At 43.8% G+C, this 27,623-nt stretch overlaps 1 protein-coding gene across 4 annotated transcripts in view; it reads left to right on the plus strand.

Annotated features, from left to right (window-relative positions):
• Positions 1–27,623, plus strand: part of SMPD3 (sphingomyelin phosphodiesterase 3) — a 300,699-nt gene that overhangs the window by 206,714 nt on the left and 66,362 nt on the right. For all 4 annotated transcript variants that reach the window (XM_068260747.1, XM_068260749.1, XM_068260748.1 and 1 more), the window contains one exon: positions 24,246–25,825. In XM_068260747.1, coding sequence (XP_068116848.1) covers positions 24,500–25,825 — 1,326 coding nt within the window. In that variant the 5' untranslated portion in view covers positions 24,246–24,499. The remainder of the gene's footprint in view (positions 1–24,245; positions 25,826–27,623) is intronic.

Consider the following 27,623-nt stretch of genomic DNA (forward strand, 5'->3'; position numbering starts at 1 on the left):
ACCAAGCAGGTCAGGACATTTCAGCATATGTTTAGTTGGTCCAGGGTCCAGGTCGCAGGTTGTCTGGCGGAGACGACGGAGGATGTCTGAGATCTCTTCCTCACTAATACTTTTGAAGTCAGTCCAGGGTGTTAGGCTGTTTTTGCAGCTATTTCCATTAGTTGCATGAGTCTTGGGTGCTGTGGACTGAATGAGAGACCGAATAGAAGATACTTTGTCAGCAAAGTAGCAAGCAAATTTCTCGCATAGCTCCTTTGAGGGAGTTATAGTAGGTTTTAGACAGGATGGATTACATAGTCTATCAACTGTGCGGAATAGTTGGGCTGGTCTGTTGGCGGCCTTTGCGATCTCCTGTGATAGGTAGGAGGATTTTTTCTTGGTGATCGCATTTTGGTAGCTTTCCAGGTGAGAGACAAGGGTGTGTTTATCTTTTGAATTCTGAGATTTTCGCCACTTCCTTTCTAGTCTGTGCACTTCTTTCTTTAGGTCCTTTAGTGAGCTGTCAAACCACCGTGCATGGTGAAGTGGTGTAGACCGTTTGATGCGAACTGGAGCGAGGGCGTCATAGGCAGATGACACTGCATGGTTGTATATCAGGACCATGGAGTCTGGGTCTGCGCAATGATTGGTTAATGCATCGAAGTTGAGGATATTCTGAACGTGCTGGGGTGAGACATCTTTCAGTGAACGGTATCTTATGAGTTCTTTCCCTCTGTGTTTTATCGCTGGTGCTGTCAGAGAGAAGTGGATGGTGTGGTGGTCTGACCATACCACTGGGTTTATATCCATGTGTGATATTAAAAGTCCGGAATGAAATATAAGATCCAGGGTGTGCCCTTTCGTGTGGGTGGGGAGGTTGACAGCCTGAGAGAGACCCAGTTCACTCATTATGAGAAGTAGTTCACTTCCTAGCTGGGAGTCGTGATCATCCACCCATGCATTGAAGTCTCCCAGGATGATCCATCTAGGGTGTTCCACTGTTAGGCAGGATAAGAGTTCAGATATTTCCTTAAGAAAGGCTGGACCATTTTTTGGGGGGCGGTATATGAGCAATATGTTGATGTTTACTTCTGCTGACAGTTGAGCTGCAAGACATTCAAAGGTTTCAGTGGGGCCTATGGGCAGGGGCCTTATGTTCAAAGAGGATCTGAAGCATATGGCAACCCCCCCACCCTTGCCGACTTGTCTCTCACAGTGCAAGATTGAATAATTGGCCGGCACGGTTGCTTCAAGAGTTGGGCCTGCATGCTCAGAGGACTCTTGGGCCTGGGTTTTTAAGGTCTGCCTCTCTGTGTTTCTTATATGGCAGACCAAGTGTCTCTGCTACTGTAGGAAAAAAATGTTTTATTTATGTGTGGCGGTTCTGTTGCTGAATAAAAAAAATACACTTTTTTTTATTTTAAACCTTTTGAATTCTGTGTCAGCTGTGTCAGTGCTGAAAAAAAGCTAATGGAAAGAGAAACCTTGCAATCCACATGAGCTAGTTCCCTACAGTACGGAAGATCTGCTGGCAGAGTGGAATGGCTTTATAGATGAGAACAAACACCAAGTTGACAATAGGCATAATAAGAACATGGGACAATGTTGGTCCTTCAAATGCCTGTGCAGGCATGGAACAAAGCCTTTAAATAATATTTGCAAAGTTTAGCATTTCACTTCCCGTTTTTCTTTTTTCAGCTCGTCTTTCACGTATGTTTAAAATTAATGTTCAGTGCTTCAATTGGAATGCAACAAGAGATCCTCTTCTTTCTAGGAAGGATAAGAGAACAGCTTGTAAAAGTAATGGATCAGGCCTGTGATTTTACTCTTATGTCTCAGAGGGTCATACTGTTAGTCTTAGATAATGTGTTTTTGCTGGATGAGAGAATTCACACTTCTCTGGTCTGTCTGTTCAAAGCTCTGCTGTGCCCAGTATCTCCAAGTGCTAGCCTGAGATCAGGGAGGATTTGGGCCTCATCTCTTGAGACATTTGGAGAAGTGAGCTCTCCCTTCAATATTAAATGTTATAGGGAAACTCAAATCTTCCTTGCAATGCCTACTGCTTGGCTGTACATTTTCAGAAAAAAAAAGCGAATTAACCTCTGAAAAGCTAAGCCTCTGAGCCACTAAACATTGCCTGGTTACAGTATGGAGTAGGAAGAATATAAGCTAGGAATTAACATTTAACTGAAGAGAAAAGCATCAGTGGGAGTGAAGATTTTAATTACAGTGTTCTTTGCATTTTCTGATTGGTCAGATTAGTGTAGTGTCCGCGTTTGGTTAGGCCTGGTTAGTATGATTAGTTTTACCATTTCTGAGGTGGTTGATACCTCTTTTGCTGTAATCAAAATGAAGAAGACATGTGCTATCCATTGCACTTGTTTGCCAAAGGTTTGACTATTTTTTTTAGTTGGCATTAATGTTTATTGTTAACCAGGTCACCACTCCATTGTGTTTTTTCCAAGCTAAATAAGCCCAGGTTGTCCAACCTTTCTTGGTAAGAGAGACCTTACATTCCTCTGATTAACGCCCTTGGCGGTATGATTCTTTCCGGATTTTAGGGTCTAAACGCGGTACAATTTTTTTTGCACCCTTTCAGACCTTAAAACCTGGAAAAAGTCATGCAGCCCCAGCAATCACTCACCTCCCTGGGCTCCAGCACTGCATTTATGCCTCCATCCTCCAGGTGAGATTGCCAGCTGTCGTCATGACAACAGCCGGCGATCTCACCAGCAGGAAGCAGAGCCCTGGAGGAGAGGAAGAAGAATGGTGTCCAACATCGGGATCTCTTGGAGGTATGTAGAAACGCTCCCGCTACGTGCATTGCTCTGCATAGAGCCTCCGGCCAGGGGTGTAGCAATAGGGGTTGCAGAGGTTGCAACTGCATCGGGGCCCTTGGGCCAGAGGGGCCCCGAAGAGCCCTCCCTCATCTACAGTATTAGCTCTCTATTGGTCCTGTGCTCATAATAATCACTTCTATAGATACTTTTAATAGTGGTAATCATTAACAAACTGTTTCCCATACCCTTCTTGCACCTCTGACACTGTAGTTGCCATTGACAGGCTTTGGTGTGCCATATCAATTGTTATGTATAGAGTTCTTGGGGGGGCCCCATTGTAAAACTTGCATCGGGGCCCACAGCTCCTTAGCTACGCCACTGCCTCCGGCGGCTACCCCGAGCAGAGGTCGGGATTTCCGCTCTGAGCCACGGTTTTCCTCCCCGACCCTGGGTTACCGCCTAGGAGGTTAAATTTAGTTGCCCACCTTTGTACTTGTTCTACAACGTCAATACCCTTCCTATAATGTGGTGCGCAAAACTGTATCCCAAATTTCAAATGTGGCTTCACACATGATTTATAGAGAGGGAGAAGTATACTAGCATTTTGTGATTTTATTTCCTGTTATATGCATCTCAAACTTGTTATCTGGTTATTAACTTGTTATTAATATTCCTAAGCCCTTCTCCAAATCTGATGTTCCCAGTTGTGTGCCATTTATTTTATATGATGCTCTGCCATTGGCAAGTCCAAGGTACATGACTTTACATTTATGAACATTATATTTAATTTGCCATATGCTTGCCCATATGGTCATTGTGTCGAGATTTTGTTATATGTCACTATCCTGGTTGGTGTTAATAATGGTGTTAATAATCCTACAATATTTTATATAATCTGCAAAAATGGCAACATTACTCTTTATCCCATATAAGATCATTAATAAACACATTGAAAAGGCTTGGACCTTGTACTGAACCTTGCGGGACCCCACTGTCCTATAATAAGCTCTCGATGCACATAAACACATTTTATCCTAGTCCCTGTAGCCTCAGCTTCTGCACCAGGCTATTGTGAGGAACACTGTCAAATGCCTTTGCAAAGTCCATGTATACGTCATCTATTGCTTTCCCAAGATCTAAATTTGCATTCACTACTTCATAAATGCTTGGCATGTTGATGAGACTTTAGTACAAAATTAGTAAAATGTTTTAGTAAAACATGTCTTTAGTAAACCCAGGCTGTTGAACTGAAATTAGATTATTCTGTGCTGTATAATGTTGTATAGTAAGATACCTTCAAACAATTTACTCATAACTGATGTTAACTGATGTTTGTGACTTATAACTTACCTGAGATCTTCTTTCATATTATTAAAAGTAATTATTTCATGCTACAGTTCAATGCAGTTTACAGGCTGGTTTTGGTTGAGCACATCTGTTAAATACTTTGAAACGGTAAGGCTAGGTAAACCTTTAAAATGACTATCCTTCAGTAGGTCCCACAGGAAAGACTAATCCATAATGCAATTACAACACATGATTGATCTTGCTTCCACTGCAGGATTTCCTTAGTCTGCAGCAGGTCCTATGCTTCAGGGTTGGCTGGCAAGCCATCGGCTGATCCACGGACCATTTCTGATGAGGGAAATCGAGGTAAAAATCTCCACTCTCCCTTCAACCAATATCGTTATTCGCATTTAAGAAACTTCACACTCAACTCTGCTGCTCTTCACTCCACCTTCTGTTCTTCTTCCTTGAAGTGTCCAGAAACAAAGAGCAAGCCTTGCTTTAAAAATGCTGCAATCCTTCTGATTGTTACATATTGGTCAAAACATTGCTATGAGTATTGTAAGTTTTACCCAACAACAAACATAACCCAACAGAGTGAGTGACAGACTAAACTGCTATTAATGAAGAGTACCATACAAGGTAAAAATCTTATTTTGCCTATTATAAATCACCTGTATTTATAAAATGTTAGCACACAAGGGCCCATGTGCAATTAACTTTTTCTCCTGAGTTTTCTCCTAGGTGATATTTTTCAACTTGTCAATAAAATTCCTTTTAAGCCACCAGCAAGCAAATGTTTTTATTTTAAACCGTTGGTGAAAAATTATCTACTAGGAGAAAACTTAGGTAAAAAATTGAATTGCATATATCCCATGGACTGTAAATTAAAGTCACCTTAAACTGTTACACTTAAAAGTTTCTACCCCTCGCTGCCCCCCTTCCTTCAATACGTTTCCCCTTTAAACTACTGCAACATTCTGCTCTACAGGCTATGTGCCTCTCCTCTCCCCACTGAACGCTTCTGCTCATATCATCACCTCTCCTCCTGTGCCTCTGATTCTTCCCCTCTTAGTCAAACCTTCCGTTGGCTGCCAGTTAACCATAGGATCCAGCTCTAACTGCTTACCTTCCCTTACAAAGATCTCCATAAGTTGCCCCCTTCATAGTTTTTACTCACTAATATCCAGATACCATTCCATCCATGGCCATTGTTACTCACATGAAACTCTCCTGTCTTTCAGTTTGGTTATGTCCTCCCACTTTTGCATCCAAGACTTTTCAGGAGTCGTATCTTTCCTTTGGATATCTCTCTTTCGCTTGACATCTTGTCTGCCATGCTCTGACCCTCTGATCTCATTCAGAGACATATAGAAAGGAGGGAACACCGAGAGCCCAATATAGTGTAGTATGTACTGGTATAGGTTGATAAATGTAGAGTAGATGCCTCCAGTGTTCCTCTCTGTGTCACCTCTGCCCTCTGTACCTGCTTATACAAGTTTAAAAGCCATTTTTTTCTTTGAATTTTTTAAAATCGATTTTCTTAAAAACTACAAGTCTGATTTGAAACATTTTTGGGGGGCTTGTTCCCATGGAAACACAGAATCGATGCCGTTCGTATCGGCGGGCCGTTCGTAAGTCGGGCGTTCGTAAGTCGTGGACTACATGTACCTGTATTGCTGGATTATATCATAACATGCACCAACTGTGTATGTATTTCAGCTTGTTCTGATGGATGCTCCCACTGTTGTATGAGTACACTATGTATTTATGGTCCCCACTGTTGTCTGTATTGTACTCTGTGCAACGTCACAGAAGCTGATGGCACTTTATAAATATATACTACACAGTCAATAATACTACACAGCCAGCATCAACATACATCAGCTGTGATAGATACTTACCCTTCCCTATCTGGAACTGCTGCTCTGCTGACCACAAATATTCAGTTCTTCCTTGTAAGGTGCTCCTCCCCTCTGGTGTGATGCACGATAATTAAGCAACCACTGGCAGTGAGATCACTCGGGACTATGATAATATGTACTAGGGGAATTGGGTTATTTACAGTTTTAGGGTTCAGGAGTTTGACTGTTCTTCCCATATTTGGGGAGGTGTGCTCCTCCATCCCTAAGACATAATGGGGGGTATTCTGAATTTCACCCTGATTGGTCCTTCAATGTGGCATCATGATATTATCAGCAGGGTTACACACCTGCACCGACATGGAAGCACTCCCATTGGCTAGTTGACTGTACAGTCAAGTGATCTGGATACCACTGGTCCCAAAGCAGAAACGGGAAGGCTGAATGAGCGTTGTAGGGTTGTGATATTATGAGCCCCTTCGACAATCGTTAGTGGTGTGAACTGTTCAAAGTAATGATTGTGTAAAGAGCTGCATAATACATTGGTGCCATATTACATTGTTATTGCTTTGCATTTACATGGTGCTAACATCTCCCGCAGTATTGTACAGAGTCATATACAGTAGGTTCATATAGAGTTACATATAGTCATGTAAATAACTCTTAGTGGAGCTTAAGTTTACAATCTCCTTTCTACCATAGTCATAGTCTAATGTTTCTTACATAGCTCAAGAATTAAATAAATATGGGTGTTTTCATTTGGCAAGGAAATAGACATATGTGAAATGCTGGTGAGTGAAGACTCTGATCAATATAAACATGTAAGCTATCCATACTAAACAGATATCCATAAATCAGCCATGCAATGGTCAGAAGGTGAAATCAATATCTCATAAGGCTGTGTGGGGGACTTCATAATGCTTCATAGGAACGGACTTTGCTACATGGTCACAAATGCACTAAATGCATTATTCCATACAACTGAGCTGATTTCTGCCTTTATCAATACCTGTCACTTATTGACCACAAAATGTAATATACAGTAATAGTGGGGCGGAAACAGAAATACAGAGAGAAGATGAAAAGGCCATATAATTGCTTCACTACATATAAGCTGCAGAGAGAAATAATATGGGTCATTCACAGAGATGCGCAGAGCAAAAACCATCAAGGTGTCAGTGCATCTAAATGTACATTTCCATCATCCAGTGAAGTAAAGGGATTTCTCTTCTATATTAACACTTTCTAGTACCCACAAAATAATTTTATACTCACTTCCTATTTACCAATTTAACATACCGTAACTCCTACAGTATTAAATTATTCTACACTAGCATTTATCTCTTTTCTTCCCCTATCCAAACTCACTACTTTTAAATCATCTTACCACAACACACAGCTCTTCTTCACTCTTACATTCAAAGCTATATACACATACTGGATGAAACTGGGCCATGGTGGGCAATAAAACACTTTGGGTGAGAATGTTACGTGTACAGGAGCCCCACACGATGCCTTAAGATCTGGCATGATGTATCTTTAGCAACGTCCAACACCTGAGCACATTGTTCTGCTACTCACCCTCCACGTCAGAAGCCGCTCCGTTGTGCGGCTTGTGTTGTCCCTTCTACCCACTCCATAGCTCGCTAAGTGAGTGCAGTCCTTCAGTACTTATGGCTGTTCTTTTACCTCAGGAAGGAAATGTCACACACTATTCATGTCTGGTATTAATGTGTTCCATATTCTTTGGGGATTGTGAATTTGCTACTATTACTTGTGTGCAATGAACGTGGTCTGAGATATGGAAATGTCACATATTCTGGATGCAGAGTTCCCTCCAAAATAAGACAAAACACCCCAAACCCCAGCCCAGGGGCTGACTCTGAGTTCCGCCCTCAAGAGCTGGGTTCTATATAAGCAACTGACTGAAATCTGATAACAGTCATCCAATTTAAACACCACTGAAGCTAGCATAGGACCGTGAGGCTGGCTTCCTGAATTGTGAAACAAAGGAACTTTGAATTTCTTGGATTTCCACTCAAAGGACATACCTCTTTCAAAACTTAGTATTCATTTTTCTTTGATTTTGACCCTTTTTTGAACTGTGGCTACTGCCTCTATAATTGTTACTTTTAATAATGTTATATATACACTATATTCATTATTTACAGTATATTGCATTTACAATAAAAGACTTAAGGTAATTTCTTCAGCTACACACCTGCTTTAAGCACCACAGAACGAATCCTAGGCTTTGCGAAGATTTGCTACCTGAAGTATTGTATTGTTTTTAGTCAGACCAATAGTGTTTTAACCATTTCATTTGCAGGCTTAGAATAGTCAGAGTATGTCTTCTCTCCTTCTACAGAGGTGGTGGCAGCCTTGTACCTGAAATACTGTGTAGTAAAGTGTTTGTAGTGCTTGCATGCTACCTTCTGGCTTGTCTGTTTGTCCAATTTTAGCGGTTTTAGTGCATCGATTGAACCCACGGTATTGGATTGTTGATGTGCTGAAATAGGTTGGGAGACATTGAGCAGTCCGGGCCACTAGGGGGTATGTGACAGCTCTCTTATCCCATAGGACTCAAAGCGCTTAGGCTCTTTCAGATTCAGTAGTTTGTAGTAGAATGAAGTATTAACACAGAGGATAAAATTATATTTCTGCAAATGCCAAACTGAACAGGTGGGGTTTCAGTCTGGATTTAAACACATCCAGAGATGGGTCTGTCCAGATCTGCTGAGGTAAGGAGTTCCATAATGTAGGAGCAGCATAACAGAAGGCTCTGTGACCAAACGTTTTTAGGTGGACTCTGGGTATGACTAGATTATTAGAACATTTGGATCTGAGATTGCAGGAATTGCTATGCGGCTGCAACATTTCCATCATGTATCCAGGGCCCAGATTATGTAGTGATTTACATGTCAGTAGGCCGATCTTAAAAAGGATCCTCCATTTTATTGGTAACCAGTGAATGGCGTGCAGGATTAGTTTTATGTGGCAGTGATGAGGTTGGTTAGTTAACAGTCTGGCAGCAGTATTCTGTATCAGCTGTTGGCGGTATTAGTCCTTGTTTGGAAGGCCAGTGTAAAGAGCATTACAGTAGTCCAGTTTGGATGTAATGAAGGCATGAACTAATGTTGGCAGATCTTCTGGGGGGATGAGGTGCTTGACATTTGCAATGCTCTGCATTTGAAAAAAGGGTGATTTCACTGCAGTAGACATGTGAGTTCTGAAGTTTAAATCCCCATCAATTAGAACTCCCAGGCTACACACATGCTCAGAGCTGTGTAGATATGTGCCTCCTATTCCCAGTAGTGAAGACTGCAAGAGTAGTTGTTTTGTTGTCATGCGCCGCCCTCTAATGATAAAGACTTCAATTTTATCTGAATTTAGTCTCAGCGAGTTCTCACTCATCCATTGCTGTAATTCAGCTAAGCAGGCGTTTATAGTTGGAGTTGGGTCTGTCACACCAGGCTTGAAGGAAAGATATAATTTTGTGTTGTCAATATAGCGGTGGTATGTCAGGCTGTGTTTTTGGATTTGTTTTCCAAGCGGTAACATGTAAATTGTGAATAGCAGGGGAGAAAGGACTGAGCCCTGAGGCACGCCATACTTAAGTGGTACAAAGGTGAACAGAAAGGACCCCATAGACAATTTTTGGGTTCTGCCACTTAAGAAGGATTGGAACCACTGAAGAACTATGCCATCAATGCTGCAGTGTTTATCTAGCCTGCTTATCAAGATGTCATGATCAGCTGTATCAAAGGCTGTAGAAAGGTCCAGCAGTATCAGGATGGAACACTCTCTTCTGTTTCTAGCCATGAGCGGGTGGTTGCAGGTTTGCATGAGGGCCGTTTCAGTGCTGTGTTGTTTCCTGAAGCTAGACTGGAATGGTTCATAAATGTTGTTTTGTAAGATTGTGGCTTCTAGCTGGTGGTATACAGCTTTTTCAGTTACTTTCCCCAAAAAGGGAACTTTAGAGACAGGTCTGTAGCTGCTCATTGCATCTGGGTCCAGAAAAGGTTTTTTGAGTAAAGCAGGAAATATCCTCGATTGTAAGGAATAGTTTACAATTTTGAGGAATACCGGTATAAACAGGTCGGGGCATTTCAGCATGAACTGTGTTGGGCCAGGATCCGGGTCACAGGTAGTGTAGCAGAGGTGAACAAGAATGCGTGATGTGGCTTCTTCGTCAATTTCCTTGAAGTTTGACCAAGGTGGTACGTTGTCTCTGCTAATGTTCTTCAAAGCTATATTAGGCTCAGATGCTGTAAGTTGGATGGCGAACTGCATTGCAGAGACTTTGCCTGAGGAGAAATGTACAAATTGCTCACAGAGTGACTGTTCTCCTCCCCCACAGGGGACTCTGAGTGAGTGCAGTCCTCCAGTATAAATCACTGTTCTCCTCCCACAGTGCATGCTAAGTGAGTGCAGTCATCCAGTACAAATGACTGCTCTTCTCCCTCATAGAGCACTCTGAGTGAGTACAGTCCTCCAGTACAAATGACTGTTCTGCTTCCCCAAGAGCATGCTAGGTGAATGCAGTCCTCCAGTATGCATGACTGTTCTACTCTCTCACAGAGCACTCTGAGTGAGTACAGTCCTCCAGTACAAATTACTTTTCACCTCTCCCATACAGCATACCGAGTGCAGTCCTTCAGTAAAAAATGACTGTTCTCCAACTCCACGGAGTACTCTTAGTGAGTGCAGTCCTCCAGTACAAATGATTTTTCTCCTCTCCCATAGAGCATGCTAAGTGAGTGCAGTCCTCCTGTATAAATGACTGTTCTCCTTTCCCACAGAGCACCCTGTGTAAGTGAAGGCTCCCAGTATAAGCAGGGCCGGTTCTAGTAACAATGGGACCCCTGGACAAAATTAACCCCAGGGCCCCCCAATAGACAACCTCCCAATCAAAAATCAGCATTAGGGACCCTTTGTTCCTGCCAAATTTCCACCCAAGGCCCCTAAGGCAGGGGCTGACACCACCTGCCTCACCCAAAGACTCTGCAGAGGCACCAGGGAATAACAGTTAAATTGGAGGAGACACCTTGGGGGCCCCTAAAGGCTCTGGGGCCCTAGGGCGATTGCCCCTTTTGCCTTTATGGTAGCGCCGGCTCTTAGTATAAGCTATTGTACACAATTAAGTTTAATTGGCATGCCATATTTTTTTTCCTCTCCAGTTATTCTGCAACTGATTATCAATCATTACATATACAAGCACTTACGATAATTTCTACATGAGAAGAATCTGTAAATCTTCCTTGCGGGAACATTAAGGATCTGTGTGCTGAGCTGTTTCAATTGTTGTATTAAAGTTACCAACTGTCCTCAAGGGACGTTCTTTTCTGCCTTAGCGCTCTTGTAACCCCAGAGCTTTTCCAGCAGGTATTAATGAGCAGTCAGATTCGTTTTCCATACTTCATGTGGCGGAGGCTAATGAGAGAGCGGGGCATGGATTTATCAGAGCTGCTGCTTTTTAACATGCTGCGCTTCCTGTGCGCACACACCATGATTACAGAGTGCCGAAGCCTGCAATCTTACGGTGAATATAGGGAAAATACACATAAGAAGAGCATACAGGAGAGCTGCAGCCTGTCAGACCTGTGCAGAGTAGAGGAAGGATGGTCCTTAATAGAGAGATATGGATAGAGAAAAAGACAGAAGACATTCTTATGTCCAATTTCCTGTTGTTTTATGGTAGTGTTCATCTGATTTATGCATCTTTTGTCTTTTTCATACTTTAATAGACACGCAAGAATGAGGACAGAAATATATTACATTTTGTATCCACTGAGCAGAATCAAAGAGATAAATCAGCACATCTTATTTTGTTCCAGGCTCCCACTTGCCTTCCTTCCTTCTTGTGATGTTCAGCCATGCTTCCCATCTTTCTCCTTGTATTCATTATACACTCCAGACAGCTTGTGGGGCCTGAAAGTATACAGGTAGTCCCTGCTTAATGAGCAAAATAGGTTAGTTCTTAACCTGAATCTGTCCATAAGTTGAAACACTGTGTCACCTCTGTCCCCTGTACCTCCTCTATGCCCGCCTGTGCCTCCAGTGTTTCCCTTTGTGCCACTTCTGCCCCCTACTGTGTCACCTCTGTCCCCTGTACCTCATCTATGCCCACCTGTGCCTTCAGTGCCCCCCCTGTGCCACCTCTAATTCCTACTGTGTCACCTCTGTCCCCTGTACCTCATCTATGCCCGCCTGTGCCTTCAGTGTCTCCTCTGTGCCACCTCTGCTTCCTACTGTGTCACCTCTGAACCCTGTACCTCCTCTATGCCCACCTGTGCCTCCAGTGTTTTTCACTTTGTGCCACTTTTGTCCTCTACTGTCACCTCTGTCCCCTGTAGTTCCGCTATGCCCGCCAGTGCCTCCAGTGTTAACCTCTGTGCCACTTCTGCCCCCTACTGTGTCACGTCTGTCCCCTGTGTCTCCACTATGCCTGCCTGTGCCTCCAGTGTCCCCCTCTGTGCCACCTCTACTTCCTACTGTGTCACCTCTGTCCCCTGTACCTCCTCTATGCCCGCCTGTGCCTCCAGTGTCCCCCTCTGTGTCACCTCTACTTCCTACTGTGTCACCTCTGTGCCCAGGATATCAGGGGTTCAGCTACATAGAAGTTGAACCCACACACACCTGTTGCACCCAAATTTAACATTTGAATTTGATTCATGTTTGGTCATCTTAGGGGTCCAAGCTGCAGTCGCGTAAGGGAGGGGGGCATCATGTAAGGTTGACGGGCTGTATGGTTAACAGACTATTATGTAAGTACCCCAGTGTTGACAAATAACATTGGTGTTAATTCCATCTCGTTCAGTATGCACGCAGTAGCTATGTTTTTCATTAGCCTAGGGTACTGCACCTCACTCGACGTTCTATTCAGTACTAGCAATGTGAAATAAGTTTTCATATTGAGTACAAAGAGAGCAGTTCAGCAAGTATACAATGAGCTGGAGTCTGAGTATGATTGTGTGTCTGGTGGGGGGAACGGGGGGCAGGCCTGCATGGCTGCATCTATGCTTCCTCTGGCCTGATACAGGTAAGCTTGTTAAACTGCATGACAGTGGAAAACTTACTGCTATGGATGGACACGTGAGTCACAAAGGAGATACAGTAGATATGCCGGTTAAATGTACTTTCTTATGAGCTCTTTTGGCTTGAAGCTTAACACATGAACTTTTATTATGCCATGGCACCTTGGTGATTGATGACAGCTACAGAGGTGTTTGTGATTATGTCAGCTGCAGTATGTCTCGGGGAAGAATGATGTAACACAGATTTGTTAACAAACATTAACCCTGACATTGCATCTTCACCAATCAATAAGCTTCGCTAGCTGCCCGACGAGGCATTTTTCTATTAAGCTAGCCATACACTGTGAAGTTTGTGGTAGAACAGGTAAATGGTCGATAGCTTACTAGACTTAGTTGTTTAACAGGTCTTCCACCTTGCACCAGTAGATTGAGGCAGGTTTTACACTGCAGACCAGCACTTTTGTTGCAGTGCAATCGCATCGCACCGCAACATCAAAAACAGCCTTCGCAGTGTACCTTAGCAATGCGTGTGGTACTCTCACTTCTGGCTGCAAGCCAAACAAGAAGTGCGGCTCTCTAGCACTCACTTCCTGTGGTGGAAGCAGGAAGTGTTTTGTCAAAATATGCTTTCGTGTCACTGGAGAGCTAGTGACAAAAAGTTTAAAATCTCTCTGGCGCAAAAGACTTACATGATTTACCGCCGGTGGTCGCCAGCAACTTGCTGTTGTCGCCGCGGTAAATTAGGTACTTCCAGCTCATTGCACCATGGTAGATCTGCTATGTATGCCCATTAGGTTTTCATTGCTTTAGCGTTGCCCTACGGTAAAAAAGGGTAATGCACCTCAATGAAAACATCCCAGTATGAAAGAGGCCTGAAGACGACTTTTTGCAGAAGTCTTGTCTAACATGGATTGCATTGACACAGTTGCTAGCTTTTGGCTGCTTGACGCAGAACTAAGCTGTGTGAACATCAGTGGTGAACTACTACAGCCAGCAGTCCTATCCTCCATATAACACTGGTTTCAAACTTCTAAAGAACAGACATATCCTAACAATATTAATCAAGTAAATATCTATCAGGGGTGCCTTAGCTTTTAGTGCTGGTTGAAACCAAATCATAAACTGTCCAATAGAAACAGTGAAAGTCAGTGGAAACAGACAGTGTCCGTTCTCACCTAGAGCAAAACAAATCACCCTGCAGTCGCCAGATGTATGAGCATACAGGTATGCAGCTATTGTACCACAACTATAGAGCAAGGAGAGCGGTGTATCTACATTGGTCAGCACAGAAAGCACTGCTGTCTGACCCAGACACTGTGTACTGCAGACATCACATTTTGGGCTGAGGGCCCTTTTCCACTAGAGCGATTGTGATTGCTGAATCGCAAAATCGCAAATCGCTAGTGATTTTTAAATCGCTAGAGTTGTTACTTTATCATAGAAATCACGAGAAGTATTTTCCACTACAGTGATTCAATTTGGAAATCGCTAATCGCAAATCGCAATCGCTTGCTGGAGCGATTTTTACAATGATAATGCAGTGCAAATGAAAATCACAAATCGCAATCGCATAACAGAATTAATGAAAAATCGTAATCGCAATCGCTGGCGTTTGTGATTTGTGATTGCGATTGCTAGTGGAAAAGGGCCCTTAGGTTCACTTTAACTAGATCCCATTTCTTTATTTAGTGACTTATTACCTAATTTTCCCCTGTAACAAAATATATCACAACGACTGAAAAACGGCTGGGAAAGCAAACCGCCAGGAAGCAAGGAATAGACTAGTAGACTTACGCAATGTCTGCAGAGATTGATAGATATTTGCAGAGAGCACCAATAAATCTGTTGCTGCACAGAGGCTGCTCTGCTGTAACAGTGTTCTGGCCTCAGGGAGCAGACACCCCCCAAACACCAGCAGACTGAAGGTACGCAATTGATCTGTACATCTTCTTCTCAGTGGAGTTGTCACAGGAAATAATGGTTATTGTTCTGTCCTGGGAAAGATAAATGGCTCCTGGCTAAAAAGACAGTTAATGGAGTCCTAGGGAGAAAACACTTCATGTTTATGTGAGAGAAATCTTTTGTGTGTTCCAAGCTATGATACCGTTAGGAATGATTAGTGGGCAGTGCAACCACAAGAGCCAGATTAATAAATAAGCTCAGTAGGCACGTAACTACAGGCATTGGATGCTTTAGAGGCATCTGAATCTTGCAGGTCCTGCCCCTTCCACCGCCTACTGATCCTATCTGCCTGCTCTCTTGGCCAGGGATGGTTCTAGACTTTCTGCTGCCTGAAGCAAATTAGATGCCACTACTACTGAACGAGTGCAGTGATTGGCCCAATGATGTTGCCGTGGTCCAACCCACAAGACCATCGGCACCAGTTAGCAAAAGGAGCAGCGGGCGGCTGTGATTGGTCGGACTGGTGCCAGCACCGCTGCCTAATTGATCGCGTACCAAAGCTTCCCCTCTGACTGGCCATGGTGATCTCTTGCCGGTGGTGGGGTTTTACCATAGCATGCTTCGATAACAGGCATATAGTGATACCTCACCTGCTTATGATGTTATAGGGAAGGTTGGTAGATGCCAAGATTTGAATGAGGATGGGGATTCGGTGACGCGTGGATGAGGAGGGTAGTGTGTGTGCCAGGAAGGCGGGCGAGAGAACGGAGAGGAAGGATGCCAGGTGACCCATACGGTGTGTCCAAACGCCGCCCCCTAGATTTTTCTGCCTGAATCACGTGATTCAAGTGACTTCATGGTAGGTCGGCCCCTGCTCCTGTGTCTCAATTCTGAGTTTTTACAAGGAAGGAGGCTGCCATATTTATTTCCTTTTAAACAATACCAGTTGCCTGACAGCCCTGCTGGTCTATTTGGATGCAGCAGTGCTTGCATAACATCAGAAACAAGCATGCCACTATTCTTGTCAGATCTGACTATAATGTCATACACATTAGATCTGCTGCATGCTTGTTGAGGGTCTGTGGCTGAATGTGTTAGAGGCAGAGGATCAACAGGACAGCCAGGCAACTAGTATTGTTTAAAAGGAAATCAATATGGCAGCCTCCACATACCTCTCGATACAGTTGTCCTTTAAAGGTGCCCATTGTCAATACAATATTTTCCTCAGATGTGATATTTCCATCAGAGTCATGGGATCGTAAGTAATCGGAAGGAAATTTAAAAGACTGTTACCGTAAGCAGGGCAATTAGTGTACTTTCTCTCTTCAGATACATCCGTAAAAAACAACATTTCGAAAGACAAAATTCTGTATTCCAGTCACCCACAGAATAGTTTCACGTCGAATTCCTCCACATACTGCTTGGATTTCTGTACTGTTTAATTGTAAAAATCTGATCAGTTGATCGCATCTGAAGAAAATGTTGTACTGTACAGTAATGCAGCTGTTCCCAGGACTCCTTCCTGGGTAGGTATATTGCTCCTATGAACAAGAAACGTGCGTCCAGGAGCACTCACACCAAGCCCAAGCTCAAAGTGTGTGCCCAGATTTGACACGTTGGTAACTTGAGAAAGGCCATAGAGGCCGGAACAGCCGGCTGTCGCTGCCTGTCATTTTTTCTGTAATTTATGACAATAAAGTTTAAGAGCTTATGATACATTTCTTGTTGTGGTGCCGATCCTTCAAGTTGATGCTATATTGCTCCTATGGGCAGAGCCAATTCTGGCCTGTTTAGTGCCCCATTCATAACAACCTTTTAGTCTTTCCCTTTTCCCTACATACACATGAAGATAGGTGGGGAGAGAATGTGTGATTACGCTACAGAGTGTGAGAGAACGCGGAAAAGCCGCCGCGTTTGGTACTGAGGAGGCGGCTGTTTCCGTGTCCAATGCGGCGGTTTGCACGCGGACGCGTGCATCTGGTGGCAGGGCAGAACGCGGAAAGGCCACCGCCTGTGACAGCAGTGAGGCGGCGGATTCCGCGCCCAGCGCAGCGGTCTGTTCGGAGCGGCGTGGGTCTGGTGTGGCTGGGTCTGTTAGTGCACACAGGCTGAGGAACACGTGCGCGCGCTGAGAGGCAGAACTCTTATGCTAAACATGGGAAGGTCAGCTGATCGCGCTGATCAGCTGACGCCAGGGCAGGTGTCCATTGGTTGATCATTCAGGGGCGGTGCTGGAGAACACTGCTCCATATATACTTGCTGCTGGCCAGTCTCAAGTTGTCTGCCGTTGCGATCACTACGTGGAAGCACTCAGACCTTTGTCAGTTCTCACAGTGTGTTTGAACCAGGTGTCCCTGGGAATTCACACTGAGCCAGAAACTTTGAGTTATTATTCTGTTTATGCTTAGACTAGTTCCAGGGTGTAGAGACCACGGACCTCACACCCAGATTAGGGAACTGTATTGTCATCTGTGTTATATTCCAGACTAGTTCCAGGGTGCTGAGACCACGGACCTCGCACTCAGATTAGGGAACTGTATTGTCATCTGTGTTATACTCCAGACTAGTTCCAGGGTACTGAGACCACGTACCTCGCACTCAGATTAGGGAACTGTATTGTCATCTGTGTTATACACCAGACTAGTTGCAGGGTGCTGAGACCACGGACCTCGCACTCAGATTAGGGAACTGTATTGTCATTTGTGTTATACTCCAGACTAGTTCCAGGGTGCTGAGACCACGGACCTCGCACTCAGATTAGGGAACTGTATTGTCATCTGTGTTATACTCCAGACTAGTTCCAGGGTACTGAGACCACGGACCTCGCACTCAGATTAGGGAACTGTATTGTCATCTGTGTTATACACCAGACTAGTTCCAGGGTGCTGAGACCACGGACCTCGCATTCAGATTAGGGAACTGTATTGTCACTTGTGTTATACTCCAGACTAGTTCCAGGGTGCCGAGACCACAGACCTCGCACCAAAGACTAGGGAACTTGTATATTCCACTCTGTTATACTTCAGACTAGTTCCGGGGTGTAGAGACCAAGGACCTCACACCCAGACTAGGCATTGTTTGATATCTGTTATGACTTATTGCTTATCTGACTATTCTTCTGTCATCTGATTCGGTACCTCGCATATCTGATCCTCTGTTGCCAAACCCTGCTTGCCTTGGATACCGAATCAGTTTTCTGTCTATGTACTTTATCTGACCGTGTGTTGCCGACCTGGCTTGCCCGACCTCAAGAGCTATCTCCCTGTCTAGAGATAGTCTCCAGCTCAGATAGTGACATCACCTTTCAGGTGTCACTCACACGCTGGTCCTTCCCATCTCCAGCCTGACTCCACCCCTTTTAGAGTCTCAGGTTGCTGGAAGATTCCTGTGTCCTCTAAAGCAGTACTCCAGGCTGCTTCTGATCACCTGCTCAGCAGGTGCATGTCTCAAAGTATTACTGTTACACCAAACACTCACATACCTTAGGTGTCCAGAGGTTAGCAATATATCTGTATTATCGGTGATTCTGCAGATCATCAATAATCGGGTATATATCTGCATTCTTGGTGATACTGCAGATCACCAATAATCAGATTCTCTCTGCGTGCTGACACCGATCGTTACACAAAGACACTGGAAAGTTGCAAAAGCTGGAGGATGATGTGCTGTGCACTGCAGACTGCAGTATTGTACAGCGCACAGCCTTTGCCTAGAAACGGCCCTGGTCATCATAGGAGTAAAGACTTCAATGAGGAAAAGAGATAAACTTTGAAATGGTATTACGGTACTAGACTCTTCCAGAATCCTTCAGATTTGGAGAAAATGTATACCCTTTGACTGAATCATAAGTAGTGTAATTTCGGTTTCCAATGTTTTTGTCAGTGATCATGTCAGATTTCTCATGCTGGAGGACTGCAAATGACAATGTCTGCCGGACTGATGTAAGGAAGTGAGCAGGAAAAGCAGCATGTATTGCCATAAGAGAGCCATCACTTGTGTCTGAAAAGCAGAACAATCCCTCTTTAGCTTATAAAAGTCTGAATGGCCACAATAGTCTTTCTTTATCCTGTCCTGGACATTGTGCACATCAAAGTCGGCTTTTTACAATAGGTACTCTTTCTTCATTTGTGGGTGTTGAGGACTCCTCAGGTTAGGATTCCACTGACTCCTTACATTGTGGCAAGTGTCAGGAAGAGGACCTGGGACATCTAGAAGCCAGATACCAATGAATGCTGACAGATGGCCTAAAGCATATCTGGGTCTATAGCTCAGTCTGTGACATAGGAGCCCACCTTATTATAAAATATAGAATACATTGCATCATGATTATGGAATAGAGAATATATAGTATTAGGAAACCTATTTTAAACAATCACTGATATGTCGGCTTCATTTTCTGATGGCACAGTTAGAAAAAAAGATTACAAGATCATAAAAACAGAAAGATTTCCTCTGCTTTTAGCATAGATATTTGTAGAGGTAATTCCCGCTGTATCTGGCCTAATGTGAATCCCGCTAATGGTGCGGTTACCCAACTGCATCTGCACACAAACAGCCGAAGGCATAAAGTCTGCAGCACACTGATTCATTCTGGATAAAAGTCCTATATTTTCTTATAGGACTGTCACAAACAGAAAGCTACACAAATAAGCTTTGGTTAAAGGGGACCTGAACTCGTGCACAGCACAAAATGAAAAGTCTTTTCCACATTCAGTTGCTGAAGAATTCACTTCTTTGTGTTTCAAAGATTAGATTAAAGTGTCTAATTAGCTCTTATCAGCTGCTGTGAATAGACTGCAGGACAGCTTTGCCAAGGCAGCTCTCCCCAGACAGTAAAGGTGTGTACACACGCACTACATCCGGCAACTACGGGTCTTTCAGACCCTCCCACTGAGTACATTTGAAATCGGCGCCGGTAGACTTGGGCGCAGGATACAGCGGTATATGGCTGATCCTGCTTCTGCACAAGTCCGGGCCGATTTAATTACTATTCCCCCTCCAGGCCGCCATGGATAGTGGGGGAATGAAATAATTCGGCTTCCAGCGATTGCTGGAGGCCGAATTATTATGTTTTTAAGCAACCTCGGCTCCCTCTTCTGATGGAGCCGACGTTACTCACTGAACGCTGCAATAGGAATGATTCCTATTGTAGTCTATGGAGGCGCCGGCTGCGCCCAAATCTAGCAGCGCTGAAAAGCACTGCTCCGCTCCCACTGGGCGGACGTTCAGTCGACAGTTGTGCGTGTGTACGCGCTGTCGGCGGACTGGTAAAGCTCGGCGGATTGTTCAGAAACAGCCTTATCAGTCGGCGGACAGCGCGTACACACACACTACTGTCGGCTGAACATCCGCCCAGTGGGAGGGTCCGGCGGACCAGTCGTTGCCGGGGGTAGTGAGTGTGTATGCACCTTAAACCCTGAGGCTTGACTTTTTCAGTGCTGCCTGCAAAAGAGAAGACTAGTAAATCTTATTTTTTTAGGATTTCCATAAATTGTAATGAAGAATATTCCCCCCAAAGCTTATCATGTAATCATACTGTGGCTAAACTTTATGAGTGCTGATCCACTGCCTCTAATGCGTCTTGCTTTAGGTTCCCTTTAAAATATATATTTTACTTTGCAAAGTTCAATATTAAATTAACAGAAGGTAACTTCCACTGACTCCGACTCCTCTAATCCTCTAATTTGAATATTACAATCTTGTTGATTGAAAGTATGTATGTAGCATGAAATGCATCTCTTAACTGCCAACGCTTAGGAATTTTAAAAGACAACTGAAGTGAGAGGGATCTGGAGGCTGCCATATTTATTCCCTTTTAAACAATACCAGTTACGTGGCTATCCAGCTGATCTTCTGCCTCTAATGCTTTTAGTCATAGACTTAGGCCTCGTTCACATCATACGCGCTTCCGTGCGCATTTGGAAGCGCGAATGACGTGGTAACATGCAAGAACCGCAGAAGGGTAGGATCCTCTGCGTCTAGTACTTTTAGTCATAGACTAAAACTAGTCCTTGATAAGAGTACTTGTAGACAGGAACAAAGAACATCTATCAGGCCCTAGGCAATGTAACTGTGGGTACATGTAAGAGTCATGTGCAGGTACTCTGCAGGGGAATGAGGCGATTCTTCCTCTATAACACATTCTTCATGCACAATCTGAACCAGGTTTATGGGTGATAGACAACACCTCTGTGTTCAATGTGCACAACATTCTCAGTGGATTCCCTGCAGCTCTTTGGGGAGTGCATATGTAGAGTACAGTAATACTGTGTAACAAAGTAAACCTGAGACAGATGAGATTAACATTTTATACATACCTGGGGCTTCCTCCAGCCCCCTTCAGGCTAATGAATCCCTCGCTGTCCTCCTCCACCATCTGGATCTTCTGCTATGGGTCCAGGTACTTAGGCCAGTCGGGCGTAGTGCGCATGCACACACTCCGCCGCCGAGAGCGTACTACACCTGCACAGCACTATTGCGCAGGTGCAGAATGCTCCTGGCTGTGGGAGCGGCACGTGCCCGGACTGCGCTGACTGGCTGAATTGCCGGGACTCATAGCAGAAGATCCAGGTGGCGGAGGAGGACAGCGAGGGACTGATTAGCCTGAAGGGGGCTGGAGGTAGGTGAGTATAAAACTTTTCTTTTCATCCGTCTCCTGTACCCTTTAATTCGTAGTCACCAAACCAAATTTTAACAGCATATCAAATTATTTGATTTCATGAGCAAAGAGAGTGCATAAATTTGCATAAACCAGCATCAGCGCAGATTTATTTCCATTTCATTGACCATCTCTATTAGTGACACGGCTACACATCAGGCTTTATTCTTACAGCGTAGATGTTATTTAGTATATATAAGAGATTCCTGTGTACACATCATACAGTATATACAGTCACAATCAGATATTTATATCTGACTTTAAAAATACTGGGGACTGCTTTATTGAAGCAGCACAAGTAACTATTTTTTTTTTTATTGGTTTATTTCATTTTTGTGGACTAAGCAGAGCTATTACTATATATACAAATTATTTATGATGACTATTATCTGAGAAATAGAACATTTTATCATATTTTCTATTTTAATTACAGTTTAAATTCATTATGAATCAGAGTCGGTGGATTTTTTTTCGACTCCAGGTGCCCAAAATTGCTTCGACTCCACAGCGTGTAAATTATAATCACTGTGTTCCTTCACTTATCCTCACTGAATTTACAAACAGGAAGTGGTGTGGTAAATTGCTGTGATCCTGTTGTTATGCTACTCTAGCTCCTGATTTTATGCTATTCTAGCTCCTGTTTTTAATGACTGTAATCCTGACTGACAGCATGGAGAGATATGAGCAGCAGCTATGCAAAGTATACTTAGCGAGCAGCAGCTTACAGTACTATACTGTATGTATACAGTGTGCATCATGTGCAGCCTTATTTACACCTGTTAATATTTGTCCAACCTGCTTCCGGATCACTTTAATGACCTCAGCAATAGCAATGTTATGCCACTGATCTAGATAAAGAGGTTGACAAAAAACATGCTGAAAATCATTAACAAACAACTCCTGTAAATACAAATCATTTTACACAATATGGTAAGGGCTTTGACCCTATTTTAGGTTGTTACTGCTTTCTGTTCCCCATCCTGTCCAAAAGAGCTTCATGGACTTCCACAGCATTAGTATGAATCTTGATGGTCCTACAGACAGGAAATGCAAGACAGGAATAAATACCTCTCCGCTGGGCAAACAAAAAGTATGATTTGCAGTAGGCCTGAACTATTTTAGGAAAAAAATTGAATTGAGCGATTTTTGTCTGAAATTGCAATTTCAATTTGATTCACGATCTCCTTCAAATCAAGCTTTGTCCCCTCTTTGTGCCTGTTTGTTCCTCTTCTGTCCTCCTGTCTCTCTTTGTGCCCCCTTTGCCTCTTTATGCCTCCTCTGGGTCTCTCTTGCCCCCTTTGTGTCTCTGTTCCCACCCTGTTTCTCTCTATGTCTCTCTCTGTGACCTCTCCGTGTCTCTCTGTGCCTCCTCTGTCTCCCAAGCAGTTCTGGGCATAGCTTCAAGCATGAGTCCAGCGATGCCAGTCTATCCACTTCGCCTCCTGCAGGCTCTAATGCACGGAATACTTCCTGTATGTCATATGACATACAGGAACCTGGAGTTTTGCCAAGCACAAGAGCCCCGGCAGACGGCGATAGAGGACGGACAGCGTTGGACTTGTGCGGAAGGTATGTCCAACACTGTGGGCCGCACGCGCCGGGACTTTGGGGAAGTTTGAAGCTACTTCTACAAACTTCCCCATGTGGAAATGATGTGATCGCAATAATTGCCGCTTTGACGATTCCGAAATTGCTATCTTGGTGATCGCGATTTTTGTTTAAATTCGATTTATCTTTCAGGCCTAATTTGCAGTTGATGTTGTGCCTGTTAGAGAGACTTCAGTGTCTAGAACGGTGACAGTGCATACATTGTGACCGTCCATGGGACATAAAACATGTTCACAATCATCTGTTGCAACGGACATGTCATAATTGCATTGCTATTATCAATTGTCCAACTTCTGTCCATGTCCGGAAAAGTTGTGCACTGTACTGAGTGTGCATTTTGTTTCCATAACAAACACAACTGACATGGACATGGGCACAATAGACAAGTGTGTACGGATCCTAAAGTTAAATTGGGATGAGACTCAAAAATCATATTAAAATATATATATAAGCTTAAGCTATTAAAATATATATATAACCTATTTTAAACTGTAAATAAAGCATGATTCCAGCCTCACTTCTGTTTGATTCTCAAACTCTTTATGATCATTTGCGATCCTTTGAGTAACTGTGCATTCTGGGGCAGTTTTTGTTTCTATCCCTGCAGCTCAAGAGATACCGAAGACTTCTGAGGCTTCCTCCATGAGTCTTCGTTTATAGTACGCGGCTGCCTCCATCTCTGCTAGCACTCATAAAATGTGTTCACTTAATGCCAGAGACAGAGCTGCAGATAAGTTAAAACTCACGGAGAAAGCCTTGGAAGTCTTCAGCATCTCAGCTCATTCAGGGATAGAAAAAGAAAACTTGTTATGTCCGTTGGTTCATAGTGTACCATTGCAGAAAATGTTACGTTGTTGTCTGTAGTGTGAACCAAGCATTCATTGTTTGCTATCAGGACAGAAAGGAGATACAATTTACAATTTTCATCGATGGAGATGCATCCAACAATAAAAATTTGAAATTTCTAAGTTTCTGATATTGATACTGCTTTAATCACAGTTTTAAAATGGCAAAAGGCAAAACAGAGCATATTAAAAGTCTGTTAGAGAATGAAAGAGATATGTTTAATTTACAATGATGTTGACTTCTCAGATGTACAATAATTTAACAGTAATTTCTAATTCTTCTGCAGGCTTTTTCATTCAAGCATGAAGACCTTGTGAAGCAATGAGGATACAATGACACCGCATGGATCACAAGTCTATCCTGTTCCTAGATATATCTGCTGCAGCGTTGACATGTCAAGGTGATATTTTCGGCACAACAATTTACTCCCTTTTGGGAGGGGGCCTAGAGGTGGATCCTGTCCTCGGCCCTATTTATCGAAATTACTCAACTACTGACAACATGCAGAAGTTCCCATGAAGAGGACAAAACTAAGCTGAGATGGTTTTGCACACTTCCCCCTTTCCCAGCAGCTTCCTCTCATTCCTCCACTCCCTATCCTGGGCATTTATTTTCCCTTGTTTTTGGCTAGGAGATCGTCTCCTAGCCTCCTTCCTGCCAACCACCTATGAAAAGCGTCAAAGGTCTGATGACCCTTGTTACTTCCAAGCACTTTGTATAATCATCACAACTCCAATTTACCTGGCCTTGCTAGTCTCCTCACTCCCCTTTGCTCTCATTGGATTCCTGGTATGGTCACCTCTCCAAGCTGCGCGAAGACCTTACATCTATTCCCGGCTACATGATAAGGCCAGAGCCAGTGGAGCCAACTTGTTAACAGAATGGAGAGCTATCGGAAGTACTAAAAGCTTCTGCTTTGGATCTGCCAATGTTTGTTTGTTGCCTGATTCACTTGCAAGGTTTACCAACCTCTTCAACACTCAAGCACGGGCTAAGGAGATTGGGAGAAGAATACGAAATGGGGCCAGTAGGCCTCAAATCAAGATTTACATAGACTCTCCTACCAACACCTCAATAAGTGCTGCAAGCTTTAGCAGCCTCGTGTCTCCCCAAGGAGCAGATGTCACACACCGTGCAGTCAACATGGGAATGAAGAGAACAACATCCATGGAATACAAAGGAGACAACATTGGGGACAACAGTGAAGAGGGGCGGGATGGGAGGAATGGAGGGGACATGGGGGATGCTGAAGACAGTCCGTGTATTGTCCGTATCAGTGGAGATGACAGTGGTCACATCTCAGACAATGATCCTGATGCTATGACCGGACATGTGAATGTGGCATGCTTAGCTGAAACAGAATCAGACTTCCAGAAAACACCAACCCCTAACCACAAGCACAGGGATGGGGATGGGGGCAGTCTGGACAGCTGTAACACTTCTCGTGAATCTTTAGTCAAGACCAGGGTGGCAGATGGGACTACTGACCAAAGTGGCATTAACAACAAACTTCTGTACAAGGCATCCATCATTAAAAAAGCTGCAGCCCGCAAAAAAAGGCATACAGACGATATCCTAGACCATGAAATATCTGCCTTCTTCCCAGCTAACCTCGACTTCCTGTGCCTACAGGAAGTGTTTGACAAACGGGCCGCAGAGAAGTTGAAAGAGCAACTACACTACTATTTTGAATATGTTCTGTACGATGTGGGGGTTTACAGTTGTCATGGCTGCTGTGGATTTAAGTTCCTAAACAGTGGGCTCATGTTTGCTAGCCGATACCCCATACTGGACGCTACCTATCACTGTTATCCCAATGGGAGAGGATTAGATGCGCTGGCCGCCAAGGGAGGTCTGTTTATCAAGGTGAGCAGCTGGTATGTTTTATTGGAATTGCAAAGCTCTAGCATCAAAGTGTCTTGAGTAAGAGTGTGTAGTGCCTTTGTGGCCTCAATTTCAGAGCCTTCACATGCGGTTTTCAAAACAAGCAAGGGTTTAAAAATCTCAATCTTTTGGACAACAATATTAAAAACCCGAACGTTAAAAGGACATAAGTGTCAGACATAGGATTCTAAATGCACTGTAACTAACACTGACTGGAATACCAGTAATTATTATCTATTCAATATTTACATATTCCTTGACACTGTACAGAGTAAGAACAAAACATGAGATACATAGTATTACAGACGAAGGAACATAATGCAGAACTGGTAGACATAGTAATTACATGGACAATTATAACGTGATGAGCAAAATATCAATTACATTGACAATTATAACGTGATGAACAAAATATATAGCATATTCCAAGACAAAGGGTGAGAGAGTCCTGCTCTTGTGAGATTACAATCTGAAGGAATAGGGAGGAAACAAGAGGTGGGGATGTATACAATGTGTAGTATACCAACTATGCCATCAATAGTAATAATGGCATTATTAATTGACCACTATAGTAAAACGTTTGACATTCTGCTGTCCCTTTAGTCTCTAATCCCTTCAGTCATGTAATGACAGTAGAAAAAAATACGAATAATTGCCATTTTCAATCTGCAACAGCTGACAAGCTGCACCTGCTATATTTGTAGACATGCAGTGGCCATTAGAAGTCTTGTCAGTCAGAAGAGACTAAGGGGAGTAACAGAAACTGTAATGACAGGCAAAGTCCTGCCAGGCATGAAAAGGAACATTTCTGAGCACTTTTTGACATAAGGGTCCCTCAGCTGCACCCCTCCAAACCTAACCCCTTCATCCACCATGTATATACGGGAAGGCCAGGGCCCACGTGCAATACCATCCTACGTGGTTTGTTCTGTTTTTTTCTTTAGCATTGGAGGTGTATTTTGCAAAAGGGGTGTCATATTTGCTGTAATGTTGAGGTCAAGGGGCTCTTTCTCACCTAAAGGGGGCCATACACTAGGTGACCAACCAACCAATCGACCATCCAATTCGATTATTATAATTGAATGAAAATTGGTGCTGCCAAGTGCATGCCCGACTGACAAAGTGACCAATTTTAGGACAGAAATTGGCCACACAGTCGATCGCGCATGTTGGAAAATTTCGGGCCGAGGTTGGTTGGTCGGGTGCGCAGCTGTACGGCGGCCGATTTGCTAACGAGCGATGAAACGTCGAAACATCCGCCGCAATGTATAACTGTATGCAGTGTGTAGTGCATTTATACGTTACCTGTCCGGTGTCAGCCTCCACGCGGTTTCCATCCATCTCCGGGTTCCGCATACACGCCGGCAGCGCTCTGACGTCACAAAGGCGCATAGCGGCTGACGTCAGACGCTATGCGCCGCTAGCGCGTATGCGGCTGCTACCTGCCGAGATGGACGGACACCGTGCGGAAGCTGCTACAGGACAGGTTATGTATAAATGCACTACATTACATACATTTATACATTTTGGGGCAGCTGAGGGGCGGACAGCGGCGGCTCAGCCGTTCCCCTGATGATTTCATGCTGAAATCGGACGGGAATCAGCCTGTAGTGTATGGGCAGATTTGATTAGAGACAAATTTATCTCTAATCAGATTCGATTAGAGATAGATTTGTCTCTTGGTCGAATCTGCCCATATTCGTTCTAATGTATGGGCACCTTATGAGTCCTCAAGAAGAGATGTGGTTGATAGTATGGAGAGGAGAAGCCTATTGGTGCT

The sequence above is a fragment of the Hyperolius riggenbachi genome, chromosome 11, assembly GCF_040937935.1.
Source record: "Hyperolius riggenbachi isolate aHypRig1 chromosome 11, aHypRig1.pri, whole genome shotgun sequence".
Lineage (NCBI taxonomy): Eukaryota > Metazoa > Chordata > Amphibia > Anura > Hyperoliidae > Hyperolius > Hyperolius riggenbachi.